Source organism: Lycium barbarum, chromosome 6, assembly GCF_019175385.1.
Source record: "Lycium barbarum isolate Lr01 chromosome 6, ASM1917538v2, whole genome shotgun sequence".
Lineage (NCBI taxonomy): Eukaryota > Viridiplantae > Streptophyta > Magnoliopsida > Solanales > Solanaceae > Lycium > Lycium barbarum.
The window spans coordinates 41708634-41730540 of record NC_083342.1 but is presented as its reverse complement, the minus strand read 5'-3'; the positions used below and the strand labels follow the sequence as shown (position 1 = coordinate 41730540).

General features: G+C 37.0%; 1 protein-coding gene across 1 annotated transcript; it reads left to right on the top strand.

The window, feature by feature from the left end:
• Nucleotides 1–477: 477 nt before the first annotated feature.
• LOC132643799 (probable anion transporter 5) lies at nucleotides 478–15009 on the top strand. Its single transcript, XM_060360328.1, has 3 exons — nucleotides 478–1054; nucleotides 3884–6679; nucleotides 14907–15009. The coding sequence occupies exon 2, from the start codon at nucleotides 3973–3975 to the stop codon at nucleotides 5281–5283; it is 1311 nt and encodes a 436-aa protein (XP_060216311.1). The 5' UTR covers nucleotides 478–1054; nucleotides 3884–3972; the 3' UTR covers nucleotides 5284–6679; nucleotides 14907–15009.
• The last annotated feature ends 6898 nt before the right edge of the window (nucleotides 15010–21907 follow it).

The window sequence follows — 21907 nt, the reverse complement described above, 5'->3', positions numbered from 1 at the left end:
TTTGGTCTTTTGCCACAAGATGAAGACTTCAAATGATTCTCGTGGTCCTGTATAATACATTGTCACTAACTAAAAGCTCAATAATAATCATCAGAAATCAAAAATGAAAAACACCCATGAGAAGAAAAATCAAACAAAAACATGACGTCCAGCATTCGATCAATTAAATATGGTAAAAAGGATGAGAGAAAAATTAAGTGAAAAGAAATTATATTAAGATATATATATATATAGAGAGAGAGAGAGAGGGGGGGGGGGGAGGATGTTACCTGGCTCAAGCAATTCACTGGACGACCATTGGCTTTAACATGCCGCATGAAGTAAAAAGCTGCATGAAGCAAATTAATTAGGAGGGTTACGTGCTCATTATTTCCGCTGCTAGCTAACAGTCTGTAAGTATTACTACTACTAATATGTACCAATAAATGCTAATTATAGGGAAATAAATGCTAATTGTCCCACTTGCTTTCAGAATGAGGAATAAGCATTGATGTTTGACAGTAAGTGAATCGTTCAAACGTAGAAAATTTCTTACACATTTTCAGCAGTTGAGAGGAAGAGGAAAAGGTGTGATTAATAGAATTATGAGAGTGAGTTTTTGGCTATCTAATATATGATACATTAATTTAAAGTGAGAAAAAATTCAAAAAAAAAAGAGAAAAAAGATAAATAACATTGTAGGTCATAGAGAGATGTCATATCATTTTGTCTATGCCTAGTTTTATATTATATATAGATTTGTTACAACACTCCGAACATATCTACATTTGGTTAAAATTATAATTATATATCGTAAATATAGTCTACGTGTTTGCACTGTCGCATAATTTTTTCAAAAAAAAGCAAAAGAGAAATATGTCTGTAAGTTGTAACTCCCCTCTACACTCTACAGTCCCTCCTTTCCCCTCTGCCAGCCCACAACTGTCACTTGCTTTGGCATCAAATTAGAATCTCTGGTCTTTTCTTTAATTTTCGTTCATTTCCCACAATGCTTCTCTAATTAGAATCCATCAAAGACCAAACACACCCTTTTTAGGGTTCTTCTCAATATCTGGTAATTTCATTCTTTTCCTCTTCCTTTTATTGTTAAGTTAATCAATGTGGTAATGACCTTTAAGCTTAAAGTACACTATAATTCTTGAACTGCTTTTATGGTTTTAGTTTGTGAGTACTTTGCATTATTAGTTTTTGTTTGTGAAATTACAACTGAAAGAACAATTGAAAAATAAAATGAAGAAATAAAAGCATCTGAGGCGCGAATATCTCGCTCTCTTTTAAGGAGATTCAAGCCTACTGCAGCAAATTTTTACGGTCCAGCAGTAATTTTCCTGACTTATCCCAATATAAAATAGTCCGACAACATCCTACAACTCAACAAACTCTGTACAAAATGTTGAGTCCAAAGCTCCATCAAAAGAACACTTCCTTCAACTAAATAAAACTCTTTTTTTTCCTCACTTTTCAAGAACTCTCTAATATTTTTCACCCACCGCAAAGTAAGGATGACTAACTATTTATAGGTGAAGAAATTCATCCTTGAAATGAATCAGAAGAGTAGAGGGAAGGTGGGGTAATAATGTGACAATATGGAGTAGTAAATTATGAGAATATGGATGAATAAGTTATAAGAGTTACAAGGGAAATTATTGGCACATTCTTCCACTAACTAAAAGGAGTAATGAAATAGTGGTTATAAGAATTTCAAAGGGCAACAACGGACACAACTTCTGCCATAAACGAATTGGATAAGGAAGCAATTGAGAGGCACTCCAATAAAATATTAATATTAAAATGCTCAAATATCCTACAGTTTTATTTTTTGTTAATTTGATCAATGTGGAACTTTTTTGTTTGTTCATTTAGAATTCGTTGTAGAAATGAGGGAAAATGAGGGGTGAGATTGTGTTGACCTTTTGTTGTGGGTAGCTGATAAAGGTTTGTTTTTTCTTTGTCGCATTATTTCGTTGTTGTTACTGCTTTCATTTCCGTATTCCCTTTTTCAAACAATATGGTGAAGTAGCACCACAATAAGAATGATTTGGAGTTTCAGTATGAAAACATGAAGCCAAAGAAAATTAAGACTAATTTGACATTAAATCAACTGATAACTAACTGTGCTAAACATATGGGTGAATGAAAATTGATAGTGGTAGGAGGGTTGGAAGTAAAAGAGGAGCACCATGGATCGTTCTTTTTTTTTTTTTTTTTTTTTTTTATAACAGTGGTGTCTGGGCCGGCTTGCGCGCACCTAGTCTAATTCCACATGATACCTGCTACCTCCCATTAGCAACAAGTACCAGGTAACACTGTTCACCAAGGCTTAGCCAGATGGGAGCATCATGGATTTTTTCCTTGATCAATAAGGAAGTAAAAGAGGAGTAGAGGTAAAAGTAGAGGATTTGAATGTCCCATGTAAGGAAAGTAACTTAATGAATCTTCTATTCCTTTCCCGTGCCTCTCTCTCTTGGTGAAACCAAACACAGTGTGAGTTAGTAGGTGGTAGTTAGCTTCTTTATGATGGCAATTTCTCTTTGAGGTTCTACCAAAGTGAACTAATCTGGTTCTGCTGATGATCTGGGAAATTTCTGTGAGAAGTGAAGGTCCAAAATGGCACTATCTTGTTATGAGAGGCATCCTTACGGCTCCAGTAAATGTTAAGATCCAATGGCATGAGAGAGTGATACGAACTGTTGCATCTGCGGGAAAAAGGTCGACTGAAGTGCCACTCATTCCATGTCGCTGCTGAGTCTACTGCAGAAATTTGGTTTATAGTTTCTCAATTGGAGGGTCTGCCAGTACCCCATTAAGTTTCTGCTGTCGCGCATTATGGGGATAGTTTCTTGGACGGAGGATCAAAGAAATTGAAAACCCTCCTAATGCATTTGTGGTGCTCTAGATTTAAGTGTGAGTTCATATTACATTGGAAAATGTATATTCACTTCTTGCCACATTCAAAATACCGTTGCTTGATGTCGTTCTTCTACTAGTAAATCAAGGCCGTTTTAAGCAAATACTTATAGCTTCTTCCTGTGGTGGCTATGTTTTAGTGGAGAAAAATGAACAAGAAGCGAGATTGATAGATTAATAGAGGAGTCCAGCCACAATCAATATTGATTTGTGCTGGAGAAGTTCACTTGACCTGTGTCCTCCTTTCCATTCCTCAATTTGCAGACCATTGGAGCAAGGGTGAAATATCTGCTTTCGACTGATAGACATGATCTCTTTTTACCCCCCCCCCCCCCCCCTGTCTGAACTCGTCAAAAGAATTTAGTAATAAAAAAGGTTTATTTCCTGGGAGAGTAGCGGTAGAGAAATCCTTATCGAGGAGGAGGCTTTGTCATCCGACCTCTAGTATGCTCCGTCTTCGGTCTTCCAAATCCTAATATATAACCTGGAGATGCTCGTCCATAGAATTCAAAAGCAAAATGAGACAAAAATGACCCTGAATGGGATGACTTTGATTTTAGTGACATATCTTACCAGATTGAGTAGGATGTGAAGGGGTGTCATGATCATTTACTTAACACTCAGTAGGCTAGGCCTGATAATGAAGTCTGTTCAATTCGCGATTATGGCTGCTATCGAAATGATGCCTTCCATGCATCAAGGAGGCGAAAATCCAAATTACTTGAATCCAATTTCTAGATAAAAGTTGAACCATTGGTTTCTGGTGTTTCCTGCCTCTCACACGCTTCCCCTTTGTTTCCAGCTTGCCCCTTTTTGAATCTCTGTGAGTGGTTTGTGGATATAGTATCTCTATTATTCTTATTTTCTGTTTCAGCATGTTCATTTATGAGCTAAGTATTTAATTCAAGTCTCCTTTGTATTCTAATATTATCAAGGCTCTAAATCGTCGTCTCTGTTTCTTGGATCACTTCAACAGAATTTCAAGTGCACTCTTTGGACGCCTTTGTCAAAGAACCGCCTATGCGGTGATCTGGTGTGTGGTTTTATTTTACAAATTTGGAAGCAATGGGAAGCAGTAAATTCCCGAAGCATTACTTAATTGTAATTTTGACCTTCATCTGCACGTCAGTCTGCTACGTAGAGCGGGTGGGCTTTTCTATTGCGTATACTGTTGCTGCTCATGCTGTAGGAATAAATCAGAGTAGCAAAGGTGTAATCCTTTCAACCTTTTATTATGGTTATGCCTGTTCACAAGTACCTGGTGGCTGGGTTGCTCAAAAGATAGGGGGACGCCGTGTCCTTCTCCTTTCATTTGTTTTGTGGTCGCTAACTTGCGCTTTTGTACCCCTTGACCCAAGCAAACCGATGATCCTAGTAATAGCCCGCTTTCTTGTTGGGGTGGCTCAAGGTTTCATTTTTCCATCTATTCACACTGTCCTTGCACAGTGGGTACCACCACATGAAAGATCACGATCTGTTTCTTTTACAACCTCTGGAATGTACTTAGGTGCAGCTATGGGTATGCTTATGCTTCCTAGCCTGGTGAAATTTAGGGGTCCTCAATCTGTATTTCTAGCTGAAGCATTTTTAGGTGCAATGTGGTCATTAGTCTGGTTCAGTTATGCTACTGATCCACCTCGTTCTGACCATCGAAAAGCAACTGCTGCTGGCTTTGGGGAATCATTACTTCCCATCAAAGGGAGTTCAAAGATGAAGGCAGATAATGCCAGTAAAATCCCTTGGAAGCACATCCTCGTTAGCTTACCGGTTTGGGCCATTGTTGTGAGCAATTTCACTTTTCATTATGCTCTTTATGTGCTTATGAACTGGCTTCCAACATACTTCGAATTGGGTCTCCAGCTCAGCCTTCAAGAAATGGGTTCATCCAAAATGCTGCCCTACTTCAACATGTTTATATTTTCAAATATCGGTGGGGTGATTGTGGATCACCTTGTCACCAAGAGAATCCTGTCTATTACTAAAACCAGGAAAGTTTTAAACACAGTGGGTTTCATGGTTGCATCTATTGCATTAATGGCTCTTCCTTTGTTCAGAACATCTGGTGGCGCTTTATTTTGTTCCTCTGTGGCTCTTGGTTTCTTGGCATTAGGAAGAGCTGGGTTTGCAGTTAACCACATGGACATCGCTCCAAGATATGCAGGAATTGTTATGGGAGTTTCAAATACAGCTGGTACATTAGCTGGAATAGTTGGGGTTGACCTAACTGGTCGACTACTAGAAGCTGCTAAAGCCACTGAGTTAGATCTTTCCAGTCCAGGTAGCTGGAAACCCGTGTTTCTCATCCCAGGGGTGCTTTGCATTTTTAGTTCTTTTGTTTTCATACTATTGTCCACTGGGGAGAGAATTTTTGACTAAAGTGTTTGTGCATATACAGCAGTTAATCTGTATCTATATTTTGGAGAAGCAGAATATAGCATAGTTTAGGCTCTACAGTTCAAATTGGATAGTTCTTGGAAATAGCTACTGGTAGTTGGGACCATTCATACAGTCTTCAATAGCCTTCTTATTACTGAAGAGAGATATTTATACAATGTTCAAAAGGTTCTACGACTTCATTGACAGATTCTTCTGGACTGAGAGATATTGCTTCTTGCTCCAGCTGTTGCTGCTAAATATACTGGTTGATTTATGGAGCTTTAACAAGCTGAAGTTTTAGAAATCTGTACTGCACAAATGTCAACGGAGGTGTTCCATGGTGGTAGCAGACGTTTTCTCAGAAATAGGTGTTTAATCTGAACAGAAGCATATAGGAAATAAGTGGTAGAAAATACTTTTTGTATCATGATTCCAAAAATCTGATAGTCAACTATGAATCTTTTTTTGGTTAACTCTATTATCTTAGTCATGTACCAGTAGTTGATGAGCTGAACTTCTTCTGAGACCAAAAGCTCGGGTTGTTTTACTCACTATAACTGAAGTTTTGTTTCTCGGAATATAGTTTCTTTCATTGAAATATGAAAGAATTATTTGCAGAAATATGTTTCATTCTTAGCTGTGCAGTTATGTTTTGCTAGTTCAGTTTCAAGTTTTATAGATTGTGCAGAGCACTGTCAAGATGCGAACGTACCATCTGAGGCACCGAGAGCACATGCTTAGTCCATGTTTATCATTCTATCTGGTATTTCATTTTCTTTTTCCTTTTAATTATTGAAGATCTATCTGTTATTCTTTGTTATCAAAAAGATCTATCTGGTATTCCTTATCGACTGCTTTGGGTTCTGGAAACAATTGTGCAACCATCAGGTCTAATATAGTTAGATGTGCATATAATTGTGTCTCATCCATCTAAGGTTGAAATTCCTTTCTGGGAAGTCTTTTCCAATGCTGAAGCTACTGCAGTCTTTTTTTCATTGTTCTGAAAGATTTTGTGATGATCTCATCTGTGTAATCTTTTGAAAACAAGATCCAAACCCCCACTTCTACTAGGATGAAAGCTCATAATGTTGTGCTGACTGGTGAGCACTGTTCAATGTCCATTTATTTGTCTGGCACTCTTCTTCTGACGTATACATGCGCTCCAACTCACCATGTCTCAAGAAATTATGATAATTGCAATAGTGTGCTTATTTTTCCAACACCTGCAGGGGGGATACGTTCAACTGTTAGATTAAAAGAAAAGGTAGTATTCAGCTTCCAAGGTGCATTAAGTCAAGTTATTGTGTTAGTGTTCATCAGATGGGGAAAGGAATTGAACTGGCTAAATTATGTGAGCCTTAAAGGGCTTAGGAAGCAGCGCGGATAAGCTAAGAAGGTCAGACTACTTTCTTTTGTTGCTATATGATGTATTTTGATGCTATACTTTCCTTATACACCAAAAGTGAAGTCATATTTTTGTGGTCGCAACTCAAGGCATTTCTATTGTAGAAGGATTCTTTTTTATTCCTTGAAAAGGTCAATAAGTTATACAGTATATTATAAGAAGAACAACTAAGCACTAAGATGGTGCTAAGACAGTAAACATGTCAGGAAACTCTCTTTACAAAAATAAAAAGAAGGATTCGTAATGTTGAAGTCCTATCCATGTAATGATTCTATGAAATCTATCATGCTATCTTCATTCTTTACATCCTGCAGATTACACCAAAAAGCCAAATACCATAGACAATTGTATTTAAGCTGCTGTACGCTATTCTTCTTCCCTTCGAAGCATTTGGCATTCCTATCCTTCCATAAGATCCAGCATATGCAGGACTGTTCCAAATCTGCTTTAGTGGTTTGCTTAATCCCCTGGAGTTCCAGCTGCTAAGTAGCTCTTTAACGGAGTATGGCATCACAGTGTGTATCTTGAAAAGATTGAAAAAGAGAAACCAAAACTGTCCAGCCGCAATGCAGTGCAAGAAAAGATGACTGCCATTTTCCAACTCATTGTTACACATGAAACTTCTACTGCATATGATCATTCCCCTTCTCTATAGGTTATCGTGTGTTAAGCATGCATCATGGGCCACCAGCGATGTAAAACACTTGACTTTGGAAGGAGCCTTGAACTTCCAAATTTTCTTCGATAGCCAATTGGTAAAGCTGGGACCCTCATTGTTGATCATCCTGTAGCATGAACTTACTGCATGAGAAGTTTCCATTCCATAAAATACAGTCCTTTGCTTGTTCAGTGAGGGATACCTTCTCTAAATCTTTCAGTAGGAGAGCAATTCTTGGGACTTCCCAGTCAAAACAGTTTCTTCGAGAAGAAATGCACCAACTATTTCCCTTCCAGCAATGAGACAAGACTTCCTGCAGAGTTAGGGAAAGCATAAAGATCATGATACTTGGTCCTTAATGGTGTATGACCTTATATCCCTTCCATTGCCATTTTTAATCTATAAGTTAGCTACAAAAGTGGGTAAAACTGCAAATCTGTTTCCATAGGCCTATACCATGAGAGGAAAGCAAAAGACCTGTGTGCCATGGGCTTTGCTTCCCATATTATACCAGCTATTATTACCCTTCTGGCCTCCTCCATAAACCACTTGCTTTCTTTCGATATCTCCACAGCCACTTCATTTTCTTTTTTCTGATAACCGTGGTGTCCGGGCTAGCTTGCGCGCACCTCGACTAGTTTCACGAGATACCTGCCACCTCCCACCAGCAACAGGTACCAGGTAACTATGTCCACCTAGGCAAGAACAAATGAGAATAAATCACCTAGTGTTTTGTCTCTGTTAGAAATTAAACCTGAGACCTCTTGGTGCTCAACCCACTTCATTGACCACTTGGCCACACCCTTGGGTGCCTCCACAGCCACTTCATAAGTAAGCTAGTGTTGTTTGTTTTCAAGTTTCTAATGCCAAGTCCACCCTTTCTTTTCTCCCGTAGCACCTTATCCCACTTTACCAAATGAAATGCCCTATCTTTTTTACCATCCCATAGAATGTTTCTCCTAAGATTGTCCAGCCTCTTCTCACACTCACAAGCATAGGAAATAGTGACATAAGGTAAGTAGGATGGGAGTCCAGAACACTGTTTATGAGGATCAACCTACCACCCGCCCTTCATCAAACACAGTTCATGCGTCCTCTAGCTCTCCTGTCGATGCCTCAAAATAAAGGAGTGTCATTGGTTCTTTACAATATCTTACCCTCACTAGGCTGAAATCTCTCATGATGTCAGTTTTCTGTGCCAATTTATGCAATGCCCAACTGATATACACTGGTCTGGTGTCAAAAGGGTCCTTTGCTATATTGTGGATACTGCTGACTTGGGCCTGCACATCTTTGGCGAGTCTTCTCTCGATTTGGTTGGCTTTGCCAATGCCGATTGGGCCGGCTTCCCCCTAACCCGAAGGTCCACTACGTGTTTGTGCGTTTCTCTTGACTCAAATTGTATCAGCTGGGCCTCAAGAAACATCACACACTAGCCAAGTCTAGCGCAGAAGCAGAATTTTGCACTTTGGCATCACTTGTTGCAGAACTAACTTGGATTACCTACCTTCTTAAAGACATTGGTCTTCCTCTCAGTTGTCCTCCATTCCTGTGCACAGAAAACATCAGGTGCGCTTCATGCTCGCACTAAACATGTTGAGCTTAATTATCATTTTGTGTGAGAAAAGGTTGTTTGAGGTAGTGCTGGCAAAATGGATTAAGGAAAAAACAAGCATCCATCCATATTATCCACTAAAAATGCGTTGGATAATTGACCTTTTACAAATGGGTCAATGATAACTGAATTGCAGGATTAAGAACTAATCGAGAATTCAGGTAACTGTAGAGGAGTTTCAACAGAGGAAACTCGAGCTTAACAGTTAAGAAAATGGGGGATTTAGGTGATTTTAGGAAGAAGAAGTAGGATAAGAGAAATGATATATTTTCATAGATGATTCTAGAATGAATTGAATACAATGCTATATAGATCACAACTGATCTAATTTCAATAACTGCTCCAACTGCTTAACTACTTTCTTGACAGCTGTAACTAACAAACTAACAGTTCTGGACTAACTAACTAGCTGGTCTGTTGACTAACTAACTAACTAACTGAGTAGGAAATTCTCTAGAATCACAATATTGGCAACTGAATTACAAGACCACAAAATACATGTATCAGGACTCCCATCCTAGAAAAGATCCTTGTCCTCAAGGATCAAAATCAGGGAATCTGGTCTTGAGAACATTGAAATACTCCCATGTAGCATGATCAGCAGACAAACCAGTCCACTCCACCAAAACTTGAGCTACTGCTTTGTTGCCTTTCTTCACCATTCTTCTTTGTAATATGGATTCAGGATTGGGACAGTGAGGGTTAGCAATATCAGTGGTGGGAGGGTAAGCAATTTCAGTAGGTACAACATGACATTTCTTAAGAAGAGAAACATGAACAGTGGGGTGGATTTTGACTGATGGTGGAAACAATAAAGTGTAAGCTACTGGGCCAACCTTCTTGAGAATTTGGAATGGACCATAGTATCTGGCTGCTAGTTTGTGGAAGGGTTGAGAAGAGAGGGTAGATTGCTTGTAAGGTTGCACCTTGAGAAACACCCAATCCCCTACATCAAAATTTCTGTCACTTCTATGGTTGTCTGCCTGCTGTTTCATTCTGAGTTGGGCTCTACCCAAGTGATGCTTCAAGAGTTGTAGCTTCAATTCTCTTTGGAGTAATGTATGATCAACTTCAGCTGAAGCTGATTCCCCAGGTAAGTAAGGTAAATGGAGAGGAGGGGGTCTGCCATAGAGAGCTTCATAAGGGGTTGTTTTAATAGCTGAATGGTAGGATGTGTTATACCAGTACTCAGCCATGGGTAAGCAAGAAAACCAGTTAGTAGCATCTTCAAGACAAAAACATCTCAAGTAGGTTTCTAAGCACCTGTTTAAGACCTCAGTCTGACCATCAGACTGAGGATGATATGCTGTAGAAGTGTTCAATTGCACACCTTGCAAGTGGAACAAGTCTTGCCAAAAAGAACTGAGGAAAACAGCATCCCTGTCACTAATGATAGAATCAGGTAAACCATGGAGCTTGACAATATTATCCAAGAAAACTTTGGCAACAGACTGAGCAGTATAGGGATGTTTCAGAGGGATGAAATGGCCGTACTTGCTTAATCTATCAACAGCCACTAATATCACCTCATGACCCCGTGATTTTGGTAGACCATCAATGAAATCCATGCTTATCTGTGACCACACCACCTCAGGGATGGGAAGAGGCTGGAGTAAGCCTGGGTAAGCAGCTAGATCAGACTTACTTCTTTGACACACAACACAGTTCTGAATAAACTGTTTCACATCCAACCTGATGCCTTTCCAATAGAATAATGTCAACAACCTTTTCAAGGTTGCTTCCACCCTTGAGTGACCACCTTGAGGACTAGAATGCCATAGTTTGATGATTTCAGACCTCAATTGAGGTACCTTGCCAACTACCAGTTTCCCCTTCCTTCTCAACTGGTTATTCAACCAAGTAAATTGTGAATGAGCATCAGGAGTAGCCAGCAGGTGTTCAATTAAGTCTTTGAGCTCCTTATCAGTGGCCCAACTAGCAGTTATAGCTTGAAGTAGATCAGTGTCTGTAGGAGAAATCAATAAGTTCATAAGCTCAGCACCGGTCACCCTTGATAAAGCATCAGCTACTTTGTTTTCCACCCCCTTTTTGTATTCAATAGTGTAGTCAAATGGTAACAACTTAGTCAACCATAGCAGCTGAGAGTTGGTATGCAATTTTTGTTCCATCAAATACTTCAAAGCCTTTTGATCAGTCTTGATGATAAATTTATGGCCTAACAGATACTGAGACCATTTTGTCACTGCATGAACAATGGCCAGTAACTCTCTATCATATACTGATAAGGCAGCATGCTTAGGTGATAATGCTTTACTAATGAAAGCTATAGGGTGACCTTGTTGCATCAGTACAGCCCCAATACCATATCCACTAGCATCAGTCTCCACCACAAAAGTCTTGGTGATGTCAGGTAGTGCAAGTACAGGAGCCTTTGTCAAAGCAGATTTCAATGCTTCAAAAGCACCAGTTGCTTGTTGAGACCATTTGAAACTGTCCTTTTTCAAAAGATCAGTTAATGGTCTAGAAATCACTCCAAATCCTCGGATGAATCTTTTATAATAACCAGCTAATCCAAGGAACCCTCTCAATTGTTTCAGAGTTGTTGGCATAGGCCATTTCTGAACTGATTCTATCTTTTGAGGATCAGTAGAAACCCCTTCCTTGGTAATGAAGTGTCCCAAGTATTCAATCCTGTCAACCCCAAAGAAACACTTACTTTGCTTGGCATACAACTGGTGTTTTTGCATCTCTTGAAAAACAGCCCTTAAGTGTATCAAATGTGCTTTAATATCTCTGCTGTAAATCAGTATGTCATCAAAGAAAACAAGCACAAATTTCCTTAAGAATTGCTGAAACACAGAATTCATCAGGCCTTGAAAAGTTGCAGGGGCATTTGATAGACCAAATGGCATAACAAGGTACTCATAATGACCGGAATGAGTCCTAAATGTAGTTTTTGGTACATCCTCAGTAGCCATTCTCAGTTGGTGATAACCAGCTCTGAGATCAATTTTTGAAAACATTTCAGACCCTCCAAGTTCATCTAACAAATCTTCTACTATTGGAATAGGAAATTTGTTCTTCACAGTAGCTTTGTTTAAATCTCTATAGTCAACACATAATCTCCATGTACCATCTTTTTTTCCAACTAATACAACAGGTGCAGCAAAGGGACTACAACTTGGTTGAATGATCCCTTGTTTAAGCATTTGATTAACTAAAGACTCTATCACATCCTTTTTAATTGATGGATACCTGTATGGTCTTTTATTGATTGGTTCAGTACCAGCTTGCAACACTACCCTATGGTCAAACACTCCTCTAGAAGGTGGGAGTGTAGTTGGTTCTGCAAATAATTCTTTAAACTCAAGTAGTAAACTAGCTAGGGCAGGATCAGTGACAGATGTGTTCTTAGTTTTCTAGAGAATACCATTGTCTTTCTTCATTCAAATTGGATACCAACTGAAGCATATAGAGTTGTGTATGATTACCTGATGGAATCTTGGCTAGTTTCCCAGCTCCAGTGTTCAATATCTGTTTACCAGCACCCCTTAGAACATGTTTCTTGCCCTTATACATAAACTCTATTGTTAAATTTCTAAAGTTCATTTTGATATCACCTAATGTCAATAACCACTGAACCCCTAGGACTACCCCACAGTTGCCCAAGGGTAACACCAAGAATTCAGCTGAAAATTCTGCTCCTTGTAATAACCAAGAGATCCTACACATCTTGTCCACTAGTATGCTACCATTTCCTGTAGCAACTGGTTGAGAAATGGTTTGAACAACAGGACACCCCAACTGTTCCACCAGTGATGGATCAATGAAGTTGTGTGAACTTCCTGTGTCCACCAATATGTGTAAAGGTTTCTTAGAGTGATAACCCGTAACTCTTAAGGTCCTATACCCCAGTGATCCATTTAAAGCATGCATGGAAATCTCTAATTTTTCTTGGATTTGCTCTATTGCTTGATCTGCCTCCTCAGTTGGTGATTCTTGTTCACAACACTGGTCTTCTTCTTCTTGTTCTTCTAACTCAAGAAGATATAGTTGTTTCAAATTCCTGCACTTGTGGCCCGGAACATACTTCTCATTACAAAAGAAGCAAAGTCCTTGAGCCCTTTTTTCAGTCATCTCTTCTGGTGTAAGGGTTCTTCGATTGAATCCTCTTTGAGTTGGTTGTCCTCCTCTATTAGGTGTTGGCAAAATAGGTTTGTTGTACTGCCCCCTCTGATCATTAAACCTTCTTGAAGAATTTCCCACATTGCTTGAACTCATAGCAGGAAAAGAACTTTTTATTACAGCAGCAAGATATGCCTCTTCCATTCTGGCAGATTTGTAAGCTTGTGTTAATGTGATAGGTTCAGCCCTCTTAACAGCTATGTTCAACTCAGGTTTCAGTCCTCCAATGAAGCAACTGATAGTATTTTCTTGAGACAAGGTGACCCTAGTCAAGTTCCTTTCAAAAATAGCCTGATACTCCACCACACTTCCTACTTGCTTCACCTTCTTGATTTCCTCCATGGGATCATCAAAATCTGTACCAAATCTTTCCACCATCGCCATGACATAATCATTCCAAGTAGCAGGTTGAAGGTATTTTCTATATCTCATAAAGGACAAATGCCATTGTATGGCTTCACCCTCCAATTGTAAAGCAGCTACATTAACTTTCTCATGGCCTGGAACATTTTCCATTTCAAAGAATTGTTCGATTTTGAACAACCAAGAACTTAAATCTTCCCCAGTAAACCTTAAGAAATCCATTCTTGACCATCTAGAGAAGTTCGAATGGTGAGAAGTATAGCTAGCAGGGCTCCTTCCTCTTTGGACCCTTTCTTCAGTTCTGGCCCTTCTTTCTTCTAAGTGATCCACCCTAATTGGATCTTCTTGTTCGTGTTCCATTGGAATTTTATCTCGCCTACGTTCATCTGTATTTGTGAGTTGATTCTTCAATTCGAGTACTGTTTGATCCAGTTTCTTCAAATTGGATACATCACCTGCCAAGGTTCCCAATTCTGCTAACATCTTTTGCATCATCTCTCTCAGTTCTCCCATTTCAGAAGGAGAATCTCCACTAGTTTGTTCTCCATTTGCCCTAGTGCCTTTTGCCATTGATGCCGAGGATTCAATGGCTTTGATACCACTGATAACTGAATTGCAGGATTAAGAACTAATCGAGAATTCAGGTAACTGTAGAGGAGTTTCAACAGAGGAAACTCGAGCTTAACAGTTAAGAAAATGGGGGATTTAGGTGATTTTAGGAAGAAGAAGTAGGATAAGAGAAATGATATATTTTCATAGATGATTCTAGAATGAATTGAATACAATGCTATATAGATCACAGCTGATCCAATTTCAATAACTGCTCCAACTGCTTAACTACTTTCTTGACAGCTGTAACTAACAAACTAACAGTTCTGGACTAACTAACTAGCTGGTCTGTTGACTAACTAACTAACTAACTGAGTAGGAAATTCTCTAGAATCACAATATTGGCAACTGAATTACAAGACCACAAAATACATGTATCAGTCAAATATGGTTAATATCCATATTATACATTTAAAAATGGCGATAAAATATTAGCTTTACGCTAACATTTTAGAAACTGCTACTCAGTTGCATACGCTAAAATATGGGTTGTTCAAACTATGTGCTTTTAGCTGCCTATTTGCTGGTGTCTTTTGCTTCTTTCATTTTAGTTTTTTCACATAATAAGATACAAAAAGTGACAGATATTTTTTTCTTAATGATGTTGTGATTGTATTATTTTACTAATAGGTATTTTTTACAGTATATAAATTTTTATTTTATTTTTTTGTCATATATGCTTTTGATATTTGTATATGATCCTTAAAATGAAGGGATGAATGAAAGGAGAATTTATATTTTCGAGTTGCATCTTTGGGTTTCTATTTTATATTAATCACTCAAATCTCCTTTTTGTGACCTCATTTGCATTGATTCATTTTCTGCAGCTTTGTAGAAATCAGGTGAAGTATATGTTATTTGCGTATCATGGGATGAGGTCAAATAGTGTACTGTAATCTGCAGTTTGATAAATATATGTTGTTTTGATAAATATATCGTACTAAAAACACACATATTAAGAAGGGAAAATGACCTAATAATACTTATTGAAGACTATATTACAAAATAAAAAGATATTTTTCCTTATTTACAAAATATACCAACAAAATTACAAATACCAGATTTGGGCTTCATGGGATACCCACGATTTAAGGCTTTTTTTAAGGAAGAAAATTCGATTTTAAATGTGGACTTAATTCTAGGATAGTTACCATTCAACTTCTTCTTCTTTTTTAAAATATTTATTTCTCTATCTCTCCCTCTATGATAGACACCATTTTCATACCTAAAGTTCATCTTCTCTCCTAGTATAAATTTTCAAACCAATATTACAAAGTATCTTTGATTACTAACTTGTATATTAATTGTATGTAAAAATTGATTTGTATCGTTTTGAGATATATATGATCATTGTGTATTTTGAAAATCTGTATAAATTATATAAACTGTAGTTTTAAAAAAAATTGAAAACTAATATATGTATGAAATGTGTATGGAGTCTGCTATGTGTCATTTTTTAGATATATGCGACACAAATGTGTATGAAATGCGAACAAATTCGATATCAATTAGTCTTAGAAATGTTGAAAACTGATGTGTATGAAATGTGGATGGAATTTGGTTTGTATCAATCAGAAAACTTATTATACATATATATTTTCTCATAATCTATACATACTTTGATCATATTTTATATAATTTATATGTACTTTATCATAATCACAATATACATACTACTTTTATACATATTTCATACGTAGAAATTATAATGAATTTATACATTTATACATATTGCATACAAAAATTAATATATATTTATTTTCTGGTGTATGGTCTTTGTATGAAATCTGGTTTGTATCAATTAAAAGTTAATTATACATATTTTTCTCAAAATTTATACATACTTATATTAGATTTTATACAATTTATATGTACTTTATAATAATAAAAATACTCATATAATTTTTATACAAATTTTTATACATATTTCATATATAAAAATTATAAGAATCTATATAGTTATACATATTGCATACGAAAATTATACATATATGTTTTTTGGTGTATGAACTTTGTACATAAAAATTACCGATTATAATGGACTTTTTGAGTAAAAGTTGGAGAAAATTAGGTAACAATATCTCTTAATTTTGAATGGGGAGAGAAAGGTGGATGAAATAAGGAAGCAAAAGTTGGATAAAATCAGGGAACTATATCTCTAAATTTTGAATGGAGAGAGAAAAGAGGATAAAATAAGTAAAACGATTTCCTTACATTATTTAATGTGTTTTATTTGCTTCTTTTTAATTTGCCTAATTCGTATAAATTTTGTAACAAATCTATTGGTATATTTTGTAAACTGAAAAAAATCGTCATGTTCTGTAAATATATCTCCTTACCATGTACATATAAGTTTTTTGCCCTATATATTAAGAAACCAATAATGCAATGTGAAGTTTACTAAATTACCCAGATATAATAAAATAAATTACTTTTTTGATCAGAGCATGCACAAGTAAGCCTGTTATCCGGGCCAGTTATAACAACCGAAACCGGCACCGGAACTGGCATACCGGTTTGGCGGTTGCGAAAACCGTAGTATACCGGGCCGGTTACGTTTTTTTTTTAACCGTTTAACCGGAACCGGCCGGTTGGCCGACCGGTTAACCGATAATTTTTTTTTGTTTAAATCTGGGCGAATATGGACATTACTGGACCGTTGCCCAACGGTCCAAATTTATTTTTGGCCGTTGGCAACGGCCAAAAATGAGATTTTTGGCCCCCCTCCACCACCCAACCCCCCAAACTTTTATTTTTAACACTTTAACCCCTTTTCCACTCCTATATAAATTCCTCTCCATTTTATTTTCATCCACACTAATTTTCTCTTCTCAAATCTCAAATTCTCTCAATTAGTAGCTACTTTAAAATTACAAGTTTTCTCAAATTCTCAATTATTAGCTATTTTATATTTTGCAATTATACAAAAACAAAGTGTTGGCGGAGTTGGTGGATTTGCAAGTCTAGCCGCCTTCAATTCAACATTTGTTTTGGCGGAATTTATTTCGGCAATTTGCTACATTCATTCCAACTCTATTTTTAATTTTTGCAATTTAATTATGTCTAAGAGAGTTAAAAGAGGCGGTAGTAATGGGGGGAGGAGAAATATGGAGGAAACATTTGTGCCGGAAACGGAAACGTATGACATTACTCAAAATAATCCAATTTTAGATCATGAAGCATTAGAATACCGATTTGGCCCAATCTATAATGAAGTTGCTGATGATGATGACATTGATGACGAAACACAATATCCGGAAAATCGGATAGGAGATACACAACAAGCACAACAATCACAAACACAAGAAAAATCGACAAAAATTCGTACGCCAACCTTTAAAGTTTGGAATTTTATGACTAGAGATAGGGAGAAAGAAATAGTCACATGTAATTTATGTAAAAGAATATTTCAATTCAAGTGTCGGAACAGTAAGGATGGGGGAACGAGTTCACTAAGGACTCATTTAATGACTATACATAAGGACGTTTGGTTTGAGGGAACGAGTTTCCTAGGGGGTACTCAACGAACAATAGACCCACATACCAGAAAAAGTTTTAGTTACAACAAAAAGAAAGACCGTGTAAAGATAGCTAAAATGGAAGCTTATGATTGTTTACCATTTTTCTTTCCTTCAGGGCTGGGTTTTGTTACTTATATTCAACGTAGTTATAATCCGATGTTTGAGAGTATTCCTAGAAGTACTTGTAGAACAGATGTTATTGATTTATATAAAAAAAACATAGATTTTATTTGCGCCATGCACTTAATTCTTTAAATTGTAATGTTTCCCTTACCGCCAATATTGGTCTTAGTCTTAATAAGTTAAAACTTTTTGCTATTACATGTCACTGGATAGATGATAATTGGGTCATGCAAAAAAGAATTATAGCTTATTTATCTGATGAAGGGAAGGGTCGTCATAACAGTAAATTTTTAGCGGAAGGAATGACAACTATTACGAAATTTTTTCAAATTTACAAAAGAACACTTTGTATTGCTTTAGATAATGCTAGTAACAACACAAAAGCAGTTGTCCTTATAAAAAGGGAATTAAAACCTCCACTAGCGGATATTTTTCATGTAAGATGTAGTTGTCACATTTTAAACTTGATTGTTAAAGATGGTCTTTCCTAATTTGATGATCCTATTCAAAAGATTAGAGATGCAGTTGCTTTTCTTTTTTTGTAATTTAAGTAAGGTTAAAATGAGAAATTTTAAAAATCAATGTGAGAGTCTTGGTCTTAGACCTAGGAAAATTCAAGTTGAAGTTGATAATAGGTAGAACTACACTCAAATTATGTTGCAACAAGCGTATGAGTATAGGAATGCCATACAAAATACTCACAACAATCACAATAAAGAGGTTTCGGAGTGGTTAATTGATAGCGATTGGGAAGATGTTTTGGAATGTAAAGAACTTTTAGAACATTTTTATAATGCTACTCTTGTTTTTTCTAGACAATTTTATCCCGCGGTTACCGGATCTTAGCATACTTGACCGAAATAGCTAGAGTTTTATTTGAGTATAAGGAAAACCTGGGTTATCAAGCGGCTATTCATTCTATGAGGGAAAAATTTAAGAAGTATTATTTTTCCATACCAACTTTATTCATATTGGGTTGTATTTTTAATCCTTGTCTTAAAATTTCTTATAGCACTCAATTGGTTAAACAAATTTATGAATATTTTGAAATTACCACCGAGGAACCATCACATTTTGAGGCCAAGAGAGCCATAGAAATTGAGCTTAAAAAAGTTTTTGAATATTATTCTAAGTTGGAAGAAAGTGTTACCCCCGTTGCTCCACCACCTAGTACTTCTACTTCTCAAAATAAAGGAAAAGACATGTCGAGTTTAGGTGTTTTTTGGAGAATGTCTTCTTCTACTACTCAAACTACTGCAAACTTTGATGAACTCCACTTTTATTTGTCGCTGCCATTGGTGCAAATGACCGTGCCCGAAGTGGACGTCTTAGGATTGTGGAAAAAATACAAGGCGAATTATCCGGTACTTGCAAGAATGGCCCAGGATATACTTAATGTTCAACTATCAACCGTGGTCTCGGAAAGTGCATTTAGCTAAGGAAGACAACAAATTGGAGACCATAGATACTCCTTATCCGAATTTAGCTTGCAAGTACTAGTTTGCATTCGCGATTGAGGCTAGAGGCGAGGCAAGGCGACGAGAAAGAGATTGAATTTTTAATAGCAAGTGAAGCGGACCAATTTGAAGACATGGAAGATATCCCAATAGATGAATATAATATAGATGAAATTACCGAAATGGTGCTTACAATGTAATTTTATTCTTGTACCACTTAGTTGCAACTCATGTATTATTTGCAAGTTAAAAAAAATTACAACTTGGAAATAAATGTTATCCATTAATGAATAAAAATTATGGCTCATTGAACTTTCTTCTATTTATTTGTGTTCATATTCTTACTTATATTAAGTTAAGAAAATACCTACAATATACTTAGAATATATATCTACTTAAATTAAAAAATAGAAAGTTATAACTATATATATTAATAAATATACAATCTTGAATTTTATAATACTCATGAGTTATTAGTAAATATAAAATTTAAGTAATACATATAACTTAAACATATATACCTATAATATACTTAGGACGTACTTATAATATACATATACTTAAGTTACAAAATAGAAAGTTATATACTTAGAAAAAAAGAATCTTGAATTTTATAATACTCATAAGTTGTTACTTGTTAGTAAATATATAAACTTAACTAATACATATAACTTAAACATATATATACTTATAATAACATAACATAACATATATAAATATACTTAAGTTAAAAATATACAATCTTGAGTTTCTTAGTACTTATAACCTAGATATATGTAAAACTTATATATATATATATACAAACTAATAAATTATAGTGTTAATTTATGTGTAAAATACGTAATTAAGCAAAAACAAAAACACGTTTTTGGGATAACCGGTTATCGGTTTGGTAGAAGGGTACCGGTTCTGGTCCGGTAAGAGCCAAACCGATCGGCTAACCTGTACTGGTTAACCGGTAACCGTTTAGATTTACCGGTTTGGAAACCGATAACCGGTCGATTTGCTAACCGGTTTCGGTTCTGGTTCCGGGTCAACCGAATAACAGGCTTATGCACCAGTAGCAATCCTTTTGAGATTGGGAATCCAACAATACCAAGTTACTATGTGGCTTTTCCAATCATCATTTAAATGTTACTTTAACTTATTAGTTTTGTCTAAGGTAGAGTTGGAAAAAACTAGCCAATTTATATCTTGGTTTCCTAAGGTGACACTTATATCAAAGCGAAGGTTACAACTAAGGGAATGACAAACGACGGAGAAATCAACGCTTCTAAAACCCAAGCCAACGCCACCCAAGATGCCTCTGGCAAGAAGGGCCATAACTAAAAGAGGAATGCCGCCAATAAGAGCCAGAAGGTGCTGCCCAAGGTTGTGCCAAACGAAGGGCTTACATCCCAAGAACCATCTACCCCAGAGGCGAGCAAGGATGACGTGGAGGTCCTATCCGAGGACGTCTCGCTCGGTAAATAGTGGGTTATGAAGGTTAATGTGGGGATGGACGCCATAGACATCTTTGGCCAACGTTTGGGGAAGGTGGAGGGCACTCTTAGCGTTTTTTAGGGGCATACTCTTGAAGAGATTAAGAGTATCCGAAATGACTTGGAGGGGCGTATACAGGTCAAGATTGAGGTAAAGCAAAATATCACTGCCTTAGAGTGCAGACTCATGGAGGCGTTGAGTACTATCGATGACTTGAAGGCAAAGATAATGGCACTCGAGGAGCAGGTCGATGCTGGCGTGATCGAGGTAGCCATCGATGTTGTTGTAATGAAGGAGGCTAAGATCGTGGTGTCACGACCCAGCTAGGGGCCGCGACGGGTACCCGGGGCTAACCACCGAGCACCGCTCGTACTATTACTTCTTAGACTCATTCAACAATCATTTATCGGTTTCATGCTCATTTTACAAAGAAATTGCTTTTCATTACAAAACATAATGCTTTTTGTTATACCCCGCATTTTCAGAGCCTGAGCGTGACACGTGCTTCCTCAAACATTGACAATCACGTTGTTACTACATAATTTAAACTCACGTTGATAGTATTATATTTCGTATTTTTTGTACGTCGGATTATTCGTAAGCGGAGGTGGGGCCCACACATAGAGATTTTTTAGGAACACGTGACAAGTTATATGAATGACATATGTGAAGTCAAACGCAACTCAATAAGGACCCTTGAGCCAAATCAAAGTGGAAGTCCTCCAAACAAATAATTTTAAGTAACGTTTTCGGGTGATCTGACTTCGAGGGGCAAACACGGTATTATAAGTTTGGCATTTGGAAACATACCAAGAAATAAAAGTTGTAGATAATTGAATTATCTTTCCAACCATAGGTCGTGGGTCCACAGGCGACGTCGGGATAAGGAGATATGGACGTTTTAAGGCAGAAAGGTTAGTGGGTTAGGCCCAATCCGGGCCCAACCGGGTTAGGCCCATGACCCATGTTTATTTAAGTGATATATCAGCCTTTTCTCCTCATTTTTCAGGACACAACACCCAGAAAATTCTGGAGAAAAAGAGAGAAGAGAGCTTAGAGAGAAAAGATCAATTTTGACCAAAATCTGAGCCCCGAATCCCGAAGCCCGTGAAGAGAAAAGTGTTCTACGTTGCGTTGCCTCCAATTTGAGCTAAAAATCAACCAAAACGAAGGGGGTGGACGTGGTGGCTGCACACTTGAGGTAAGATTAAGGTTCCTTTTCATTGCTAATAAGTTTATTTAGAG